The 20993-nt window shown below is 43.7% G+C and overlaps 1 protein-coding gene across 1 annotated transcript in view; it reads left to right on the top strand.

Annotated features, from left to right (window-relative positions):
• The window catches only part of mms19 (MMS19 homolog, cytosolic iron-sulfur assembly component), a 73374-nt gene that overhangs the window by 39883 nt on the left and 12498 nt on the right, over window positions 1-20993 (top strand). The window contains exons 17-22 of the mRNA XM_041209451.1: window positions 658-755; window positions 3033-3191; window positions 4238-4393; window positions 7525-7624; window positions 15051-15153; window positions 20739-20813. Of these exons, the coding sequence (XP_041065385.1) occupies window positions 658-755; window positions 3033-3191; window positions 4238-4393; window positions 7525-7624; window positions 15051-15153; window positions 20739-20813 (691 nt within the window). The remainder of the gene's footprint in view (window positions 1-657; window positions 756-3032; window positions 3192-4237; window positions 4394-7524; window positions 7625-15050; window positions 15154-20738; window positions 20814-20993) is intronic.

The raw sequence follows: 20993 nt of genomic DNA, 5'->3' as shown, positions 1-20993 counted from the left end.
AACTAGGAATGGGCAATAAATGCTGGCCCAGCCAGTGAAGCCCACATCCCATGAATGCATATAAAAAAATGTTGACTACTTCAACAAGAGAACTTTGGAGATCTTTTAAAAGAGTGAGCGATCTCAATACATATTAAGGAGTGTGTCCAATGCATCTCCCCAGTGAGCAATGACACTGAGATCAGAAACTCAACAGACAGAGGGAATGTGGTGTCGATTGCACAATTCAGCCTATGGCCCTGCTCTGGCCATGCAATGTACTGGCGGCCTGCTTGCAATCACACCAAATTTCTATCCCTTCATATTCAAATCTTTCCATGGCATCAGCTCACTCCCCATCTGTAATCTTCACCTGCTCTACAACTCTTCTGAGATCTCTGCACTCCTTCCGTTCTGGCCACTTGTGCATCTCCACTTTCTTTGCCCCACCATTAGCCACTGTACCTTGAACTACTGGACCCTAAGCTTTGGAATTTTCTCCCCACCTCCCTGTCCTATTTAAGCCTGCCTCTTTGATCAAGCCAACTATCCCAGTATCATCTTATGTGATTCGGTGTTTTGACTGATTAATGTTCTTGTGAAGTACCTTGAAACATTTTACTGCATTAAAAGTGCTAAATATAAATACAGACCATTTTTTAACCTTTCTTTCCTCAGTGCTGCAGCATTGGAAGCTTCCACTATCATTTCTGTAATCCATCCCTCCGCCTTCATCAGCAAGATGATCCCAGCACTGACTCAAGAGTTAAATACAGGTATATCTCACAGATGTGCTAAGTGTTACTGTTTAGTATAGATTGTTACACAAGGAAGTAACGAGCCTTGAAATGCTAAAAGGCCATTGGCTCCTCCAAGTCCCTTAATGCTGACTCAGAGAATCATGCTGCACAAAGTAGGCCATTCAGTTCTTCTTATCTCTTTGAAGGAGATATCCCTTTACTCCCATCTCATTTTTGAAATAAATATGCAATTCCCTTTTGAAAGTTACTGTTAAATCTGCTTCCACCACCCCTTAGGCAGCACGTTCCAGATCATAACAACCCGCTATGTTTAAAAAAAAATTCCTCATTGCCCTCCTGGTTTTTTTCCAGTTTATCTTAATTCTGTGTTCTCTGATTACTGGCTCTCCCGTCTTTGGAAAAAGTTTTATATGTGTGCTTTGTCAAAACCTCTCAGAATTTTGAGCACCTCTGTTAATTCTCCCTTCAAACTTTTCTGTTCTAAAAAGAACAATCTCAGTTCTCTTCTCCAATTCATTTTGTTTGCAAAACAAAAATTGTTCTGCAAATCAAGGAGAACCCCACAATACTTTTACATTGTTGACCCTTGATTTGCTGATACCTTTGGCACGATATATCCTTGATGCCAAACACTCGGGTAACACAGTGTTCCTCACAACTTGCAACTGTCTCTGCCCAAGTGTTTAGTGCCTAGAGTGATACTAACAATAGATCAACACTGCCCAGAGTTCCCACTAATAATGGTGACTGAATAGACCAACTAAAACCTTCTGTTCGCTTTAGTGTTAATTAGAGGCACTGGGAGAGATCGTATGCTGCAGGCATGGGTGTATTTGCAGCAGCAAATCAAGCACTTATGGGGCAATCTTCATCCTGATCAAGGAACCCTAGGCCAAATATAGGTTGGAGACAAAAATGAAGCACCTTCAACACTGCCCCATCAATCAATTCTTGGCTAGATAAAAGCAAAGATTCCTCATGCTGTCCTATTGTCCAAGTTAGATACAGCTGTTACGATCCCCCATAGAGACCAATAACTTTCATAAAATAAAAGAAATTCGAACTTCCGGTTGATAGCTGAATGGATGGCAAGATAGATTTCACATTTTAAGATGTTTACCGTAACAAACAAACTAAAACCACTATTGACAAAACACTATTTTTGTAGGCAACTTATAATAAACTATAGAACAGAACTTTTAACACAACTGAAAAAAACCACCGTCAAGGTATACATTACACTTCCTTTAAGTAGATGTTCAATTCTGCAGGAACCAGTCCAAAGTGATTCTCAGCTCCGGAGGGTTTACTTCTGATCTTTTCCTGGAAACTTTTAACTCCAGAACTGCCTTTCTTGGTGGGAGTTTTCCTGAAGACTTCTCCCTCTAGCTAAAGCTAGGCAAATCTTGCAGTCTCATTTTTTAACTCCTCGCAAATTTTGTCTTTCCAATTCAAACGTGAGCTCCCACCCACATTGCCATGCAGTGAACCACAGAAACTTTTGGCCTCGGTGTTCTCTCTCCTGGACTCTGGCAGACTGCCTGTGGGGATATCTTAGAACCCTTCCCCTCTCAAAGCCCATCTCCATGGCAATGTCAATCACATGGGCCTTGCATCCCAGTAGGAATGCTGATTAGCTATCCTTGAGATCCCAACTTAGTTATCCTTGAGATCCCAACTCTCTTTTATCTTGGAAGTAAATGGACAGTTGAAAGCATAACTGTGTACAACCTGACATTCTCAGTGCTTTTCTGGTGTTTTGGAGACTTATAGTCTAACCACTGTTAGGACACAGGCTGCTGCCATTGTCTCCACATTTAAACATCTTGCACCTTCTTCCCAGTGAAACAATCTGGGCTGCCTTTAATCTCTAACAATCAAACCACCATGGCTTGTTCTTAGGCAGCCTTCAGAACAGGTGCACATGACCCTCTTCATTTTACCTTAAATTAAATACACAGTCCCAAAACATAATCTTAACTCACGTCATAATTGTAACACAGCATAGGTTAGATACAAAGTGGAGTTCACTTATGCTTTCCTATCAGGCATTCTTATGTTAGATGCTTTAGTTCCGCCTCACTCCAACCTCTGAAGAATACTCCCTTTTTGACACCAGGGTGACTTTCTTTCACTTGCACCAGCTGCCCTATGATTTCCCTGAGTGAGTGAGACTGGTGTTGGAGGTCACTTTGAAAAGCTCTCATAAACCTGTCCATGAATTATAGGAACAATAATCAAAGGAGCAATTAACATTGAATATTTTAGTTATGAATGCATTGATATTTCCAGAGCCGATGGAAGTGAAGGATGGCGATGAACTTCCTACACAGTCTGGATACACTCTGCATCAGCGCAGTATTCAAGCTCTGGCTGCCATCTCCACGCATCCCAGTATAGTGAAGAGGACAGTCCCGGTCCTACTGAAGCATCTGACCAATTTACAGAAAGGTGAATCCTACAATAGTGGCATGTTTCTTATCAAAGGGTTGGTGAGCAGGGGGACATGCTGAAGTCTCAGATGTTTTTGCAAATTAAAACTCGGGAGAGGGTGTTATTATTGTCTTTGAAATCTCGCCAACAGCTCGTCAAAGCCAGCAATATCTGTTCAGCCGTGGCCAGGTTTATTAAACGCTCTCTCTGACTGAAATTGATGTCTGGTTGTAGTGAGGGAATAACAGAGGAAAAGGCAGGGGTATTGATAGTCTAGGGACTGGCAATGTTCAGGGTTGAAAGATCAAGCAGATAAGTTAGAGACAGACAGAGAGGTGTCAGCAGCCTGGTATTGATAACTATCTCATTATTAGGACTAATTCTTTTAAAATTGGAACAGAGTGTGTAGCTAGAGGGACATAAGATTCAACGCCCTTTGTGATGCTGAACAATTTTGTTTTTTTCCCCTTCACCTTCCCTTAAAGTGTCATCTGTAATTCAGTGGGTAGCACTCTTACCTCATAGTCAGAAGATTGTGGGTTTTAGTCCCATGCCTGGACTTGAGCACAACAGTGCTGACAATCCAGTGCAGTACTGAAGGAGTGCCACACTGTCAATCAGTTGAGACATTAAACTAAGGCCCCATCTGCCTTCTCAGGTGAATGTAAAAAACTGCATGGCACTATTTTGTGGAAGAGCAGGGGAGTACCCCCTGATACCCCTCAATCAAAGTTAAAGCAAATTACTTTGAGAGTTTGTTGTGCGCAAATTGGCTGCCCATTTTGTACATTACAACAGTGACTACATTTCAAGAGTACCTCATTAGCTATAGAGCACTTTGGGACGTGTATGGTCATGAATGACACCATGTAAATGCAACTTATTTTTCTTTCTTGCTCTTCCAGTAAAAAAGTGCCTTGAGATGAACACAAAGGACTTTTGTGGTGGGGGGGGGGGGAGTTGGGTATACTGTACCCTACATGGGAACATGTTGCAAACCGTGACACCATACGTTGGAGCTCCACCATCAGAGTGCATAACTGCGGTGACATTTTGTCTTGCAGGGAGTTCAGGCACTGAAAGTGACATGGCCATCCTGACCTGTCAAAGCCTGCAGCTGGTTGCAGAACACTGTCAGGGTGCCGAAGAGAGCAGCTGTTACTTTCACCAAATGGTTGTCCCATGCCTGCTGGGACTGGCCATCCAGACAGCTGTGCAAGGTAAGCATTGCCTCACACCCAAACACAATGCAGCAACGTGAAAGGGAATGTCAAGTAGGATCAGTCAGAGCAAGGGAGGAAATTGTTTACTTTTCTGACAAATCATGGCTTCCACTTGTGGTTAACATTATTGTACAAAACGGTATAGCTGCTGTTTAATATTAAGCATGCTTTTCCTTGATTCCATTGGAACAGGAGAAGGTTATTTAAGCTTTCTGAGAGTTATCTACTTATTCCCACTACATTCCCTCTTAGTTTGCTTTCAAATATTTATTCACTGCTCTTTTCAAAGCTATTATTATTGAGCCAGTATCTATTGGAATTTTTGAATGGCATTGACCATGTATACATTGGAACACTGAACTAATACTTCTCCCCATGCTTTCTCCCCTTTTTATTTTAATTTTCCTCCTGTTTAATATTTGGAGTATTTGATTTATTCTAACACTTTTTTTCATTTCTTTCCTATTTTGGACTCCAAAAGCATATCAGCTCATTCATCACTGGCTGGGAATCAAACCTGGGACTTTGGCGACCTGCAGTTTGTTGCTCACTTTGTTAGAATTAATGTTTCGTTTGTACTTTTCAATGATGTCTCATTTCACTTGCATTTTCTGTCTCTGTCTCTCAATATGAAATTCAACCTTCAGTTGCTGGGATAGCACAACATGCTGTGAGTTCCAGCCGTAGTGGAAAGTGGGTTTATTCCCAATGCCACCACCATCACCACCACCCACCTCCCCCCAATCTTCCACTCAATTCTTTGATTGTCGTCACATTGTTGCATGGAGAGGCCAAATGGACCAGAGATGCTTGCCCAATGAGGTTGCAGTGTCGGGGGTGGGGGGGTTAGTGGGGAGGCTAAATCATCACTGAGCCAGACTCTCTTCCGCTTTCTCTTCATTCCCCTCTGCAGATAGAGGGAAAATTTTTCCACTGCTGGAAGAGCCTGGGACAAGGTGGCTACAGCTAAACCATTTAGGCATGCTTAGGATGCAATCCTTCAACTAAAGGCTACTAGAACTAGTACAAGGAACATTCTCGTACAAAAAAAATCAGTGGATGCTAACTCAATTTTTCATTTGAGGTCGATAGTTTTTTATTTGCTAGCCAATAATATTGAGTGATATGGAGCCAAGGCAGGTGGATAGAGTTAAACCATAGGTCAGCTGTGAGCTCAATGACTGGTGATACAGGCTCAAGAGCCTTCTGTTCCTATGTTTCTCTGTTCTCCCCGGCTTCCTCCTACTACCCACTCCTGCAGGCCATGCCCCCAGACCCAGAGTGATACTGGGACCAGGGTGCCCTCAACATTTCCCAACCACATCATCCATGTACAGGCGACTGGCCTCTCCCCTATGCCCCATTCATTGTTTCTTTGTGAACATGAAGCTGGAAGATCAAGAGCCCAGCAGAAAAACAGGTGTCCAAGAGACCTGTCTGGGACACAATGTGACGTCTGTCTTGAGAGAGATTTCTTATTGGAGACCTGGTTTGGAATAATGAATAACTGAGGGCGCAAGGAAATAATTAACAAAAAGGGGAGTTGTTTCACTCATGCAATGTAATCACTGAAATTAATGCAGTTACCCATGTCTCCAGAGTAAGGGAAGGGAGGTTTAAACATTAAGCTCATCCGCCAAGTACGGCCTGATCAGTAGCTTGAGCCCCCCCCTTCATCCCAGAACATGCCTTGTGGATGCTTTTCTACTAACAGATTTTCCATGGTATTGTTGATGGTGAGGCTCTAAACTGTGACACTGAAGCATGACAGGGCAGATGTGACACATCAGGAAGTTTGTACCATCATAAGCACAGCTCGCGATATATTACTGTGCAATTTGCCTTTGGTCTTAAGCTATTGTTCTCATCTCCCTTCCCACAGAAGAATTAGAAGCAGGAGTAGGTCATTTGGCCCTTCAAGCCTGCTCTGTCATTCGATAAGATCATGGCTGATCTGATTGTGGCCTCAACTTCACTTTCCTGTCTGTTATCCTTAATCCTTGACTCCCTTGTCAATCAAAAATTTATCTAACTGAGCCTTGAATATATTCAATGACCCAGCCTTCACTCTTCTCGGAGAAGAGAATTCCACAGACTAACAACTTTCTGAGAAAAAAAAAATTCTCCCAATCTCAATCTTAAATGGGAGACCCCTAATTTTTAGACCATGTGCCCTGGTTCTAGACTTTCCCCTCAAGGGGAAATACCCTTTCAGCATCCGGCTTGTCCAGCCTCCTCCTGATATTAAATGTTGCATTAATATTGTCTCATTCTTCTAAACTCCAATGGATGGAGGCCAAATCTGCACTTACACCCACACCTTTCCTCATAACCTCTTTATTCCAGGAATCAGTCGAGTGAACCTTGTCTGAATTGCTTCTAAAGCAATTATATCCTCAAGGAGACTAAAACTATACACAGTGCTCCTGATGCAGCCTAACTAAAACCCTGCATAGCTATAGCAACATTTTCTACACCCCCCCCCAACCCCGCCACTGCTTTTATACTCGATCCCCCTTTCATTGAACACCAACATTCCATTTGCCTTCCTAATCACTTGCTGTACCTGCATTCTAACTTTTTGTGATTCATGTACCAAGATGCACAGATCCCTCTATGTAATAGAGTTCTGTCGTCTCTCTCCATTCAAATAACATACTGCTTTTCTATTCTTCCTGCCAAAGTGGACAAGTTCCCCTCCCTCCCTCATTAGAGATGTCATGCAGCAGCCTCACAGATGGCAAATCCAGTCTCAAACCTCCACACAACCCAGAAGATTAACATTATGTACAGAAAAACCTGCTTTGAACAATCTTTCAAGTGGTAAAGCCACCAGCTGTTGCTCAGTGGGCCGCAGCCTTGCCTGAGTCAGAAAGTTGAGGGGGTTCAAGTCCCACTTCAGCGACTTGCACGTGTAATCTAGACTGACACTCTGGTGCAGCACACAGGGAGTACTGCACCGTCGCAGGTGCTTCCTTTAAGATGAGATGTACTGCCACCTACAGTTCTATTTCTGTTTTAATATGATTGGGTTTTATCTGAAGGGGAGAGAGATTATAATAGAAGTGACTGAAACAATGAAGAAACATGAATTTTACTCACCATACTTTCTAAAATATCTGATATAGACTGTGGCTCTGTAATCCCACTTGGCATCATGTGTGAGGAACAAGTAATCATGGCGTTGGGGACTGTGATCAGCACTGCCTACAGTCACGGCCAGACAGAGTAAGTTGCTATTGCTTTTGCATTAGATGTTGGTGGTCAGGAAATAGCCATCTTGTCCATTAAGCCTATCCCACATAATCATGGCCATATCATCATGACCATACACTTCTTTCTTGCCCTCCCCTTGCAACCATGCAATTTTCTCCAAGTGATTGAAAAGCCCAGGGCCAAAAGGGAAAAAAATAACCTGGTGGAAAGTTCCTCTCTAACTGGCCTAGGAGATCACATGGACTGGTATTATCTGTAAAGACACTAATTGAAACGTAAGGATTCTCAAGGGCCTTGACAGGATCAACACTGAGCGGTTGTTTCCTCTGGCTGGGGACTCTAGACACTGGGGCGCAGTCTCAGGATAAGGAGTCTATCATTTAGGACTGAGAAGGGGAGAAATTTCTTCACTCAGAGGTCTGTGAATCTTTGGAATTCTTTACTCTGGACAGCTATGGATGCTCCAATTTGACTATGTTCGTGGCTGAGATCGATACATTTTTGGTCTCTCTAGGAATTGAGAGATATGGGGAGCGGGTGGGAAAATGGAGTTGATCGGCCATGATCGTATTGAATGGTGGAGCAGGCTCAAGCAGCCATATGATGTGCTCCTCCTATTTCTGATGTTCTTCTGTAAGATGTAATCTCTGTCACAGTCAAGAAATGGTTCAGCTTATTTTTCATTTGTTAATGTTGAAAGTGGACCTAATGTGTGTGTGAATTGTAAACACTGGTGTTTTTTCTCTCAATTCTGGGATCTCTCTCTTGTATTTTAGTATGGTTACAGTACCAGGAAAGTCAAAACAAAAATCATGCAGATGAAATAAATGGGCAGTTCGGCATCTTAGCAATCCTTCAGTGAGGGGGTTAAGCATCAGGTCCCACAACACTATTCAAAGAGAGCAGGTAGTTTGCCCAGCATCTTGGTCAACATTCCTCCCTCAGCTAACAGCACCAAAAACTTAGGAAGTGGCCATTCACCTTGCTTGTAGCTTGCTGCGCTGCATAGCAATAGTCATTGAATTCTTTCAGTAATTTATATGTTTGAAACTCTTTGAGACATTTTTTTTATACATTATTCATTTGTGGGATATGGGTTGTGGTTTGAGAAGAAAAAATACTTGAATTTCTACCTCACCTTTCACACCCACAGGAAGTCCCAAATCACTTTACAGCCAATAAAGTCCTTTTCAAAATGTAACCACTGTTGTAATGCAGGAAATGCAACAGCCAATTTGTGAATAGCAAAATCCCACAGCAAGTAAAATGTGCTAATGACCAGATAACCTGTTGCCAAAAGATTTTTTTGTTGAAGCTTTTCATCTTGCCCTCATAAGGACAATTTGCAAGCATACCAAATGTAAATGGAACAACTGTTTATACAGTATGAGAAGAGAGTGCTGATTGGTTGGCAAGTGGTCTGATTGGTAGAGGCGTTGCCTTGAAGAATGCATTGGTTGATGGTGACTGGTAGTTAACTACCAAGCATTATTTGAAATTCAAACCAGGCAGCTTGACTCTGATTTCTCAAGGCATGGCCCTGAGGAATAAATCAGCGAATGGCTGTCACTTGATCTGTTTTGCTGAAACAAGTGCAATGTGTGTATGTGTTCTTTATGTCTACAAAGAACAGGGCCCCGTGTATTAATATATGTAGCTTCCAGTACACGCAAACATACCACATTGTGAGCCTGACAGACAATCTTCAGCAATACTCAAGTTCTGTATTACCAGATAAGCTGTTTTCGTGATGTTGATTGAGAGCCAGAAATTGGCTAGGGCATTTGAAATAACTCATTTGTGAAATAGTACCATGGCATCTTTTATGTCCACTGAAAGAGCAGGTGGACCCTCAGTTTAACATTTCATCTAATACTGCACACGAGCATCAGCATTGATTTTTGTGCTCAAGTCTTAGATTGTATTATGACACAGCCAATGGTAAGGGCTAAGTTGCTCAAATCCCAGAGGGAAACTTGAAACAACTGTCATAATCCATTTTTGCAATTTGTATGTTTCGAGATGCAGGCCTTGAATTCAGTAGTAATAGGACCACCGAGTCTCAAGACATTTTTTTTTATAAAACTAAATTAAACCTTTAAACCAAAAAAAATTGTGTGCACATATGTCTATAAAATTACTGCCATAATAATTACAAAAATCCCCTAATTAATCTAATTCTGTTACACCCTGTTAAGGCAACAGTAAAACTCATAGATTTAAAAAGACCCCAGGCAAAGCACATTTGACCTTACAAATTCAAAATGAGGTTTCTTGCAGGCACAGTTGGAGGCGTACAGGCTGGTTACATCTTAAATGCCTCTGCCTCACACAAACTCCTTTCTGTTTATACCTAGCTTTTCCTTTGAATGTAAATTTACCATTGTATTACTAAGTTTTGAATTTTACATCTCCTAACAATAAGATCCTTTGATTCCACCAATTTTATTAGTAAGCTGAAAAAAATAAAAACATTGCTTGGCGTCTTATAGCTAGATGCAAGATTTCACCCATTCTTTTGAATGCTTTATTTAAAAATGCAAACTTCCCTCTTGACATCTATGTTTCTAAACTTCCCCATGTTTATCTAATTACCATTTCAAACCTACTTCTTTCTATACATCAAAGCATCCAGACTAGCTGGTTTTGATCCAATTAAGACACACACACACCACTAAACTCAATGTTATTGGAAATTTTTTTAAAAATAATTTCCAGTAACACTATAGACATTAATCTCTTCATGACAAGTGTGACTTGAACCCATAGCCTTCTGATTCAGACAAATGCTATCAACTGAACCATGGCTAACATTCAAGCCCACACTAGAGATTTGAGCCCAAAATCCAGGCTGGCGCTTCAGTACGAAAGGAGTGCTACGCTGTCAGGTGTACTACCAATCAGATGAGATGTTAAATTGAGGGCTCATCTGAATATGTAAAAGATACCACAGCACTATTTGAAGGAGCGCAGGGGAGTTCTGCCCAATGTTTATCCATCACTGAAACATGTTATAAGAACATAGGAGCAGGAATAGGCCATTCAGCCCCTGGAGCCTGCTCCGCTATTCAGTAAGATCAGGGCTGATCTGATTGTGGCCTAAACTCCACTTTCCAGCCTGTCCCCATAACCCTTGTCTCCCCTGTGGATCAAAAATCTGTCTTACTCAGCCTTGAATAAATTCAGTGATTCAGCCTCCATTGCTCTCTAGGATAGAGAATTCCAGAGGTTAAGTACTAGGGGAGGCAGTGGTATAGTGGTAATGTCACTAGATGAAGAGGCCCAGGCTAATGCTCTAGGTACATGGGTTCAAATCCCATTATTGCCAATTAATAAATTTGGAATTAAAAGCTAGTCTCAGTAATGATGATGAGGAAACCATTGTCATAAAAACCCATCTGGTTCATGAATGCCATTTAAAGAAGATCAGCTGGCTTTGCCTGGTCTGGCATGCACATGCCACAGAAAAGTGGTTGAGTCTTAAATGCCCTCTGAAATGGCCTAGAAAACCACTCGGTTATTGAGGAAGAAATTCTTAAATGGGAGACCCCTTAATCTGAAACTGTACCTCCCCCGCAGTACAAGATTTCCCCCATGGGGTGCAACATTCTTTCAGCATGTACCTTATCAAGCCCCCTGAGAATCTCTTATCTTTCAATAAGATCACCTCTCATTCTTCTAAACTCCAATGAGTATTAAATGGTTACTAATCACATTGTAGCTTGTGGGAGCTTGCTGTATATACATTTCCTACGTTAAAACATTGACTACACTTCAGAAGTACTTCATTGGCTGGAAAGACTTTCAGGATGTCCTAAGTTGTGAAAGGCACTATATAAATACAAATTCGTTCTTTTCTTTCCTAAATAACATTACTGAATTTTGAGCCATTTCCTCTGGATTCAGAAAAGTATAAGAACTTTTGGCCAGTCTACCCAATATCCTTGTAGATTGTCGTAACCTACCTGCCCTTTCAACTTTCCGTTCAGTCCCTTATACCTCTTGCAATGTATGCAAATTGTCATTTAATTTCCTATTCTGCCAACTCCTTTGTCATTCTCTACTGGCCTCGCCAGTGATGTCCACGTGCAAGGAATGATTTTTTTAAAGATCCTATTCTGCAAGTGTGTATTCCTTTTGGATGAAAAGTTCCTCTCTTGACTTATTACCTTTAACTTGTTTCTCCTGGAATTTTTGAACCCTTCATCACCATGAGCAGAGTGTCTGCTTCAGCTTCATTGATCCACTTCCTCATCTTGAAGTGCAGTAAAGATTCCTCTTATCTGGATCCAACCACCTTCAGCTGCTTCCTCAGTGACCATCCTTTTATCATAAGGTCAGAAGTGGGGACATTCACTGATGATTGCATAATGTCCACCATTCGCGACTCCTCAGATAGTGAAGCAGTTTATGTCCAAATGCAGCAAGACCTGAGCAAAATCCAGGTTTGGGCTGACAAGCAGCAAGTAACTTTCATGCCACACCAGTGCCAGGCAATGACCATCTCCAACAAGAGAGAATCCAACCATCGCCCTTTAACTTTCAATTGCATTACCGTTGCTGAATCCCCCACTATCAACATCCTGAGGATTATCACTGACCAGAACCTGAACTGACTAGCCATATAAATACTATGGCTACAAGAGTAGGTCAGAGGCTGGGAATCCTGCAGTGAATCACTCACCTCCTGACACCCCAAAGCCTATCCACCATTTACAAGATACAAGTCAGGAGTGTGATGGAATACTCCCCACTTTCCTGGATGAGTGCAGCTCCCACAACACTCAAGAAGCTTGACACCGTCCAGTACAGAGCAGCCTGCTTGATAAGCACCACATCCACATTCACTCCCTCCACCACCAACACACAGTGGCGGCAGTGTGTACCATCTACAAGATGCACTGCAAGAACTCTCAAAGGTTCCTTAGACGGCACCTTCCAAACCTACAACCGCTACCATCTAGAAGGACAAGGGCAGCAGATACAGTTACCCTCCAAGCCACTTGCCATCTGTTCCTTCGTTGTTGCTGGGTCAAAAACCTGGAACTCCCTTCCTAACAGCACTGTGGGTGTAGCTTTGCCACAGCGACAGCAGCTCACCACCACCTGCTCAAGGACAAATTGGGATGGGCAATAAATGTTGGCCTAGCTAGCAAAGCCTACATCTCGTAAATTAATTGTTAAAAACACTGTAGTTCTAGAAGGCTGGAATTATCCTCTCTCCAGGAGCTGATGAGACAGAAGCTCTAACTTTCAGAGCATCGGACAGTTGCGACAATTATTCTGTAGAAGGGGAAAGAAAACAAAAACATGAATCAACCCACTACCCACACCCCCAAACTCCCCCCTGTGTGAGTCACTCATTGGTTCTACAGGACTAAGTGCTACAAACCAGAAAGTCCCAGCCTAGATTCTTGGTCTCAGAATTGTCGCTTCATCACCAGTGTGGCAAGCAGTTATGGTTCTATATACAACCTGTTTGAGTGACACTGGAATAGAATGGGAAAAATTTAGGCTCCTACTTCTGGCAACTTATTTATGTTTTTCCAGCCACCCCCACATCTTGCACCCTTGTAAATTTGAACTCATTCAAAACTCTGCTGGCCATAGCCTAACTTGCATCACGTGCTGTTCACCCATCATTCCCTGTGTTCACTGACCTACATTAGCTGTCGTAAAATGCTCATCCTTGTGTTGAAATTCACCTATGATCTGACCCTTCCCTAGCTTTATAATCTCTTCCACCCCTACAAACTTCCAATGTTGCTGCATTCCACCAACTCTGTTCCCTTGTCCATCCCTGACTTCTATACCCTACCATTGATAGCCCATCTGCTGTCCAGGCCCTCTGGCATTCAACCCTCACCTTTCCCCCTCTACCTCTCTCTCTCAAAGACCTTCCTTGAAGCTTAACCCTAATGTTTCCCCCATGGGCTTGGTGTCAGTTTTTGACTGTTTTACATGCCTGTGGAGCACCTTGAAATGTTTTGTTACATTAATGCTGTTATTTAATGCAAGTTATTATCCTGGGAATTCCCTGATCCTGTTCACTCTGTCCACATACCTCTGTGTGAATGTGGAAACAACATGAGATTCAGGAACTTTGTGTCTCACTTGTCCTGCTTCCACCCCCACGTCCACCAAAGTCAGACAGCACTCACTGTGTGAAATCACTGTGGTGAGGTGGCAGAGGGCTACCTGCATCACTTGTACTTTCATTCCAGCAAGTGTTTGCGTGTCCGCAACAAGTACAAAAGGAGATAATCAGAGACCAAAATTTACACTTGGAGTAAACAATGGGTGGATGACGTGAGGGTGGGGGTTTGGAATCCTTGTACAAACGCACTTCCTTCTGAATCTGTAAAGAAGTGCGGATTTCCAAGTTGGAATCAAACTCTGGGACAGCCTGTTCCTTTCCTGTTCCTTCACTCCAGCTGAATCTATTATTCTCTGCTTCCTGTTTCTCTATTCTGGAAAAGCTGCATCTTTCTTCCCTTCTGCACCCTGGAGACTCCTTGTCCTTCACCTTGGCTCACCCCGATTCGCTGACGTGCAGTGCTGTCAGCAGCATGTGCCCGTTGTCATGGTCCTGCATCACTTCCTGCACCACAGTTTATCATTGAAATGTACAGTACAATAGGAGGCCCTTCAGCTCATGGTGCCTATACCTGCTTTGTGAAAGAGCTGTCCAAATAGTCCCACTCCCCTGTTCTTTCCCCATAACCTGTTTTTTCCCCTTTTCAAGTGTCTATCCAGTTCCCTTTTCAAAGTTACTATTGAATCTGTTTCCACCACTCTCTTAGGCTCCGCATTCCAGACCACAACTGGCTGTATAACATATTTTAAGAAAATTCTCCTCATCTCCCCTCCACTGTTTCTGCCAATCATCATAAGTTGACAATGATGTGGTTTCCCTTCCTTTCGGCTTTCCGAGAGTTTACGTCCCAATCCCACCACAGCAGTTTGAGAATTTTACTTCAATTTTTAAAAAGCTGGTATCAATAAAAGTGAAGTGGATAGAATCCCAGTTTGCTCATCAGTGCCATTGAGAAGGAAACCTGCAGACTGTACCCCATCTGGGCCTTAGAGGTGTCTCCAGTCCACGCTATAATGGCTGACAGTTAATTGCCTTCTGAACTGGCCTAGTCTGTCACTCCATTGTATCAAAGCACTAGTAGCAGTTCTAGAAGGTTCACCACCTACTTGGGGAGCTAAGGATGGAAATAAATGCCAGCATTTGTCAGCAACGCCCTGATCCAGAGAGCAAATATTTTTAAACTTGGAATTTGAAAAATTTGCAGGGCAGCAGAATTATAACCTAGTGATTGCATTAATTATTCTTTGGCGTTCACGCAGTGTGTGTAGAAAGTTTTAAAATTTTTTATATTCTTCTTCCACCCGCCTCCCCCTCCTCCCTGCCCCATCTACCCCTTCTTAGACTAGCTTCCGGAAAAATCTCCCAGGTTGTGGCCTTGTATCTCGATGGAGATGTCTCCTTTTTGCCTGAAAATAACCTTTCTAGAAAGTTCCAGCCTTTTCAAGTGAGTAACTCCTTTGTTTTTCTTGTTAATGTTCATGAATCATAGAATAATTCAGCACAGAAGGAGGCCATTCAGCCCATTGTGCCTGAGCAACTATCCAATTAGTCTTACTCGACCCCCAACTTTTGCCCTGCTGTCCTGTAGATTTTTCCTTTTGAAATATTTATCCATTTTCACTTTAACTGTTGAATCTGATTACACCCACCGATACTTTCTAGATCACCATAATTCACAACTTAGTGTTTTTTTTTAAAAAGTCCTCACCTTGCATCTGATTCTTTGGCTAATTACTTAAATCTGTCTCCGCTGGTTACCGACGTTCTGAGAGTGTTTTTCAAGGACCAAGCTAATGTTTAGTTCCACTGCTGTCTGGTGCCAAGGACCCATATTGACCAGCTGAACAGTAGATATTGGCTGAGCTATTCAACTGCTATGCCATTGAAGCCCAGCTTAATCCTGCACCAGCCTGACATCCACCGATTGTGATCCTGGTCACTTTTAGTTGCATGCTCTTCAAATAGTCCCCTGGGATCTTCAACACTGAGCCATTGAAGCAGGCAGGCAGGGCCTCGTTTTATCCAGTGGCTGTGTCACACGTTTTTTGCGTTTTGACGTTAGCGGCTGGAGCAAAAGTAAAGGAACAGGATGAGGTCATTCGGGGTCTCAAGCCTGTTCCGCCAGTCAGTGAGATCATGGCTGATCTGTATGTCATCCCCATCCACCCACCTTTGATCCCCTGATACCCTTACCCAATATAAGCTTCCTCCTTCAAAGTATAATTTGCTCTGCAGCACTGACACCCTTTTGGGGGATAGAGTTCCAGATTTCCATGACCTGCAAGTGTGGAAAAATTGCCTTCCGGTTTTCGTCCTCAGTGACCTAGCTCTAATTTTAAGAGCCTTGGTTAGGTCCCACTTGGGATACTGCATTCAGCTCACCCTTGTTCTGGACCCTCCCAACAGAGGAAATAGTTTCTCTCTGTGCCACTGCACAGTCATTGTGGAGACAAAGTCCTGCCTTCACTTTGAGGATACCCTCCATCGTGTTGTGTGCCATTGCCACTGTGCTAAGTGGGATAGACTTTGAATAGATCCAGCAACTAGACTGGGCATCCATGAAGCTCTGTGGGCAATCAGTAGCAGCAGAATTGTACTCAAACACAATCTGTAACCTCATCGCCCTGCATGTACCCCACTCTACCATTACCACCAAACCAGGGGATCAACCCTGGTTCAATGAAGAGTGCAGGAGGGCATGCCAGGAGCAGCACCAGGCATACTTAAAAAATGAGGTGTCAATCTGGCGAAGCTACAACACAGGACTAGTTGCGTGCCAAACAGCATAAGCAGCAAGTGATAGAGCTGAGTGATCCCACAACCATCGGATTAGATCTAAGCTCTGCGGTCCTGCCACACCCAGTCATGAATGGTAGTGGACAATTAAACAACTCACTGGAGGAGGAGGCTCCACAAACATCTCCATCCTAAATGATGGAGGAGTCCAGCACAGCAGTACAAAAGATAAGGCTGAAGCATTTGCTACAATCTTCAGCCAGAAGTGCCGTGGATAATCCATCTCTGCCTCCTCCGGAGGTTCCCAGCATTACAAATGCCAATCTTCAGCCAATTTGATTCACTCCACGTGATATCAAGAAACGGCTGAAGGCACTGGATACTGCAAAGGCTATGGGCCCTGACAGTATTCCGGCAATAGTACTGAAGACTTATGCTCCAAAACCTGCTGCACCCCTATCCAAGCTGTTCCATTACAGCTACAACACTAGCATGTACCTGGCTAAGTAGAAAATTGCCCAGGTATGTCCTGTACAAAAAAAGCAGGACAAATCCAACCCAGCCAGTCTATTCTCGATCATCAGCAAAGTAATGGAAGGGTTCATCAACAGTGCTATCAGGTTTGGGTTCCGGCAGGGCCACTCAGCTCTTGACCTCATTACAGCCTTGGTTCAAACATGGACAAAAGAGCTGAACTCTCGAGGTGAGGTGAGAGTGACTGCCCTTGACATCAAGACTGCATTTGACAGAGTGTGGCATCAAGGAGCCCCAGCAAAACTGGAATCATTGGGAATCAGGGGGAAAACACCCCACTGGTTAGAGTCATACCTAGCACAAAGGAAGATGGTTATGGTTGTTGGAGGTCAGTCATCTCAGCTCCAGGACATCACCACAGGAGTTCCTCAGGGTAGTGTTCTCGGCCCAACCATCTTCAGCTATTTCATCAATGACCTTCCTTCTATCATTAGGCCAGAAATGGGGATGTTCGCTGATGATTGCATGATGTTTAGCACCATTTGCGACTCCTTAGATACTGAAGCAGTCCATGTCCAAATGCAGCATGACCTGGACAATATCCAGGCTTGAACTGACAAGTGGCAAGTAACATTCGCATCACAAAAGTGCCAGGCAATGACCATCTCCAACAAGAGAGAATCCAGCCATCGCCCCTTGATGTTCAATGGCATTACCATCACTGAATCCCCTACTATCAACATCCTGGGAGTTACCATTGACCAGAAACTGAACTGGACTAGCCATATAAATACTATGGCTACAAGAGTAGGTCTGAGGCTAGGAATCATGTGATGAGTAACTCACCTCATGACTCCCCAAAGCCTGTCCACCATCTACAAGGCACAAGTCAAGAGTGTGGTGGAATACTTCCTGAATGAGTGCACTCCCACAACACTGAAGAAGTTGGATACTGTCCAGGACAAAGCAGCCTGCTTGATTAGCACCACAACCACAAACATTCTCTCCTTCCACCACCGATGCACAGTAGCAGCAGTGTGTGCCATCTGCAAGATGCACGGCAAGAACCGTCAAAGGTTCCTTAGACGGCACCTTCCAAACCTACAACCGCTACCATCTAGAAGAACAAGGGTAGCAGATACATGGGAACACCACCACCTGGAAGTTCCTCTCCAAGCCACTCGCCATCTGTTCCTTCATTGTCGCTGAGTCAAAAACCTGGAACTCCCTTCCTAACAGCACTGTGGGTGTAGCTATGCCACAGCGATGGCAGCTCACCACCACCTGCTCAAGGACAAATAGGGATGGGCAATAAATATTGGCTTAGACAGCAAGCCTACATCTCGTAAATGAATTTTTAAAAACCCTGTAGTTCCAGAAGGCTGGAATTATCCTCACTGCAGGAGCTGATGAGACAGAAGCTCTAACTTTCAGACAGCACCTTCCAAACCCACAATCACTATCATACAGAAGGACAAGGGCAGAAGATAGATGGGAACACCACCACCAGGAAGTTCCCCTCCAAATCACTCACCATCCTGACTTGGAAATATATTGCTGTTCCTTCAGTGTTGCTGGGTCAAAATCCTGGAACTCCCTTCTAACAGCACTGTGGGTGTACCTACACCGCGTGGACTGCAGTGATTCAAGAAGGCAGCTGACCACCACCTTCTCAAGGGCAACTAGGGATGGGCAATAAATGCTGGCCCAGCTAGTGAAGCCCACATCCCATGAATGAATAAAAAAAATTTACCTGATTGAATCCCTTTCATTATTTTAAACACCTTGATTTAATCATTCCTCAATCCCTTACCCTTGGAATAAAAGCCATCACTCAAGAGCAGGAGGAGACCTGTTTTTTCTTTTTCTGTCTGAGTTTGAAGAAGGCTGTTTTAAAATAAATAAAATTAACTTTGAAGAACTGTGGAAAGTTCCTGAACCGTTTGCTAACTTTTCAGCAGCACCATCAGTAGGTGTTTACTGGTACTGCATGTAAAGTACATTCATGTGATGTGAAATTCAGACTGACATTTCACCTCAACAGGCTGTTTTCAACCCTCCTGACATCGTTTTATCCAGTGGAGAGTCTAGAACTAGGGGCCATAGTCTCAGGATAAGGGGCCAGTCATTTAGAGAATCTTGCAGCACCAAAACAGACCATTTGGCCCAACAGGTCTCTGCGGTCTGGGATAAGAAATTTCTTCACTCAGAAGGTTTTGAATCTTTGGAATTCTTCCCCCCAGAGAGCTGCGGACACTCATTCATTGAGTATGTTTCCACTTCTAACAGCACTGTGGGTGTACCGATGCACATGAAATGCAGCAGTTTAGTAAGGCGGATCATCATCACCTCCTCTAGGGAGGTGATAAGGGATGAACAACAAATGCTGGCTTAGCCAGCAATGCTCACATCCCAAGAAAGAATTTTTTTAAAAATTGAATTTTGGCCACAAACGGATATAAGCCAGGAAAGTGGAGTTGAAGACGGTTCAGCCTGATCATGTTGAGTGGTGGAGCAGCCTTGAGGGGCCAAATGACCTGCTGCTATTTCTTCAGTTCTTATGTAGCTGAGCCATACTGCTCAATGCCCAAGTTTGACCTTTGGTTTTGTTTTAATTCATTCATGGGATGCGGGCTTCGTTGGCTAGGCCAGCATTTATTGCCCATCCCTAATTGCCTGCGGTGGTGCTGCCTTCTTGAACCGCTTGAACTGTGCTGAGTCAGCTAATTTCACCTGGGACAGTGGTAGGAACTGAGTTAGGGACGGGAGTGATAAACATTGACCTTTCCTAAAGTATTTCCTCTGTCAGAAAATGAGTTTGTGGGCTGTGCCAAGTGCAGCTTCTACAGCCGAATAATCTGCTTGGTGCCATGCTTTTAAGGCTCAGGTGAAGAGTGGCCACTTGGCTAAGATACTGAGACTGGATGTTGTCCCGAAAACCTTATTTGGAAAAGGAACATCATCCTTGGTAACTGAGGGGATACCAGAAATTTCTGGAAGAAAACTCTCCTGCCTCCCTCCCAGCCCCAGGCAAGGTTGGTTTCACATTGCAATGAGTGACTTGGTTGGAGAACTGCCCCAGGGCTCTATGCCTGTGATTTTGTAAACAGCAGTAGGTGGGCGAGAGTAGCTGATGAGTCACTGGCTCTGAGTCTTTATTTCCCCTCTCTGCCCTTCCATGGTTTGAAGGTCAGATTTCTGCTTGTGAGCTGTGTGATAGCTCTCAGTCTTGCTCAGAAACCCAGAGCTGGGAGTCATGGAATGGATTCATCACTCCGTGCCTCACCCCACCATCCTGATAAACCTATAATTTAGGGGTTGTGCAAAAAATAACAAACTTTATTTTGTAACTCTCTTGTACCATTCCATTTATCTGTGGGCCTATACACTGCCTCACATAAGGCTCTAATTTACAATCTGACTTTGGCAGGCAATGAGCATCACAGGATCGTGCTCCGTATTAGTACGGATGCCTTGGGGTGGAGCCCAGGGGGTTTTATTCGCTATCTGACTGGGGAATGCTTGATGCTGACACAGGGCTTGAAATGGAAGGTGTTGTAAATCCCAGTGCTATCGTCTATCCTCCTTCCTGGTGGGGAAAAGAAATCCAACACCTCACAATTTTGCAGGTTGAAGGCTGCCTTAACACTCCCTACAATCATCCAACAGGAAGATCAAAGCTTGGCACAGTGGATTTTTGGCAGTTCAACCCTCCAGCAACAGGCTCTAAATTCATTCTGTCTTATCATAAAGATTTGAGAGATTGGAATGTCTCCCTCTAGTCTGTACGCTGTAATGTGTTCTTCTTTCCTTTTCCAGTTGCCTGACTCTCCATGGCCGCAGACTCAGTTGATTGCCCTCCTGCAGGCCGCTGTCTGCTCCCTGCCAAAGAACGTGAGTATCAACATAACCTGACCACACAACGTTATCACAATCCCTAGAACATCCCTCTCTCCTGGGAGCTGGGACTGTCTTGGTCCATTCCAGCCCATATCACAGAGGTGAATGGTTAAGGAGTGTCCAGTATAAGCCAGCACTAAGTTGCCAGCCCCTGTTTCACAGAATGCAAGGATG

Source organism: Carcharodon carcharias, chromosome 17 (assembly GCF_017639515.1).
Source record: "Carcharodon carcharias isolate sCarCar2 chromosome 17, sCarCar2.pri, whole genome shotgun sequence".
Lineage (NCBI taxonomy): Eukaryota > Metazoa > Chordata > Chondrichthyes > Lamniformes > Lamnidae > Carcharodon > Carcharodon carcharias.
Note: the sequence above shows the minus strand (reverse complement) of the source record. Positions and strands in the feature narration are given on the sequence as shown.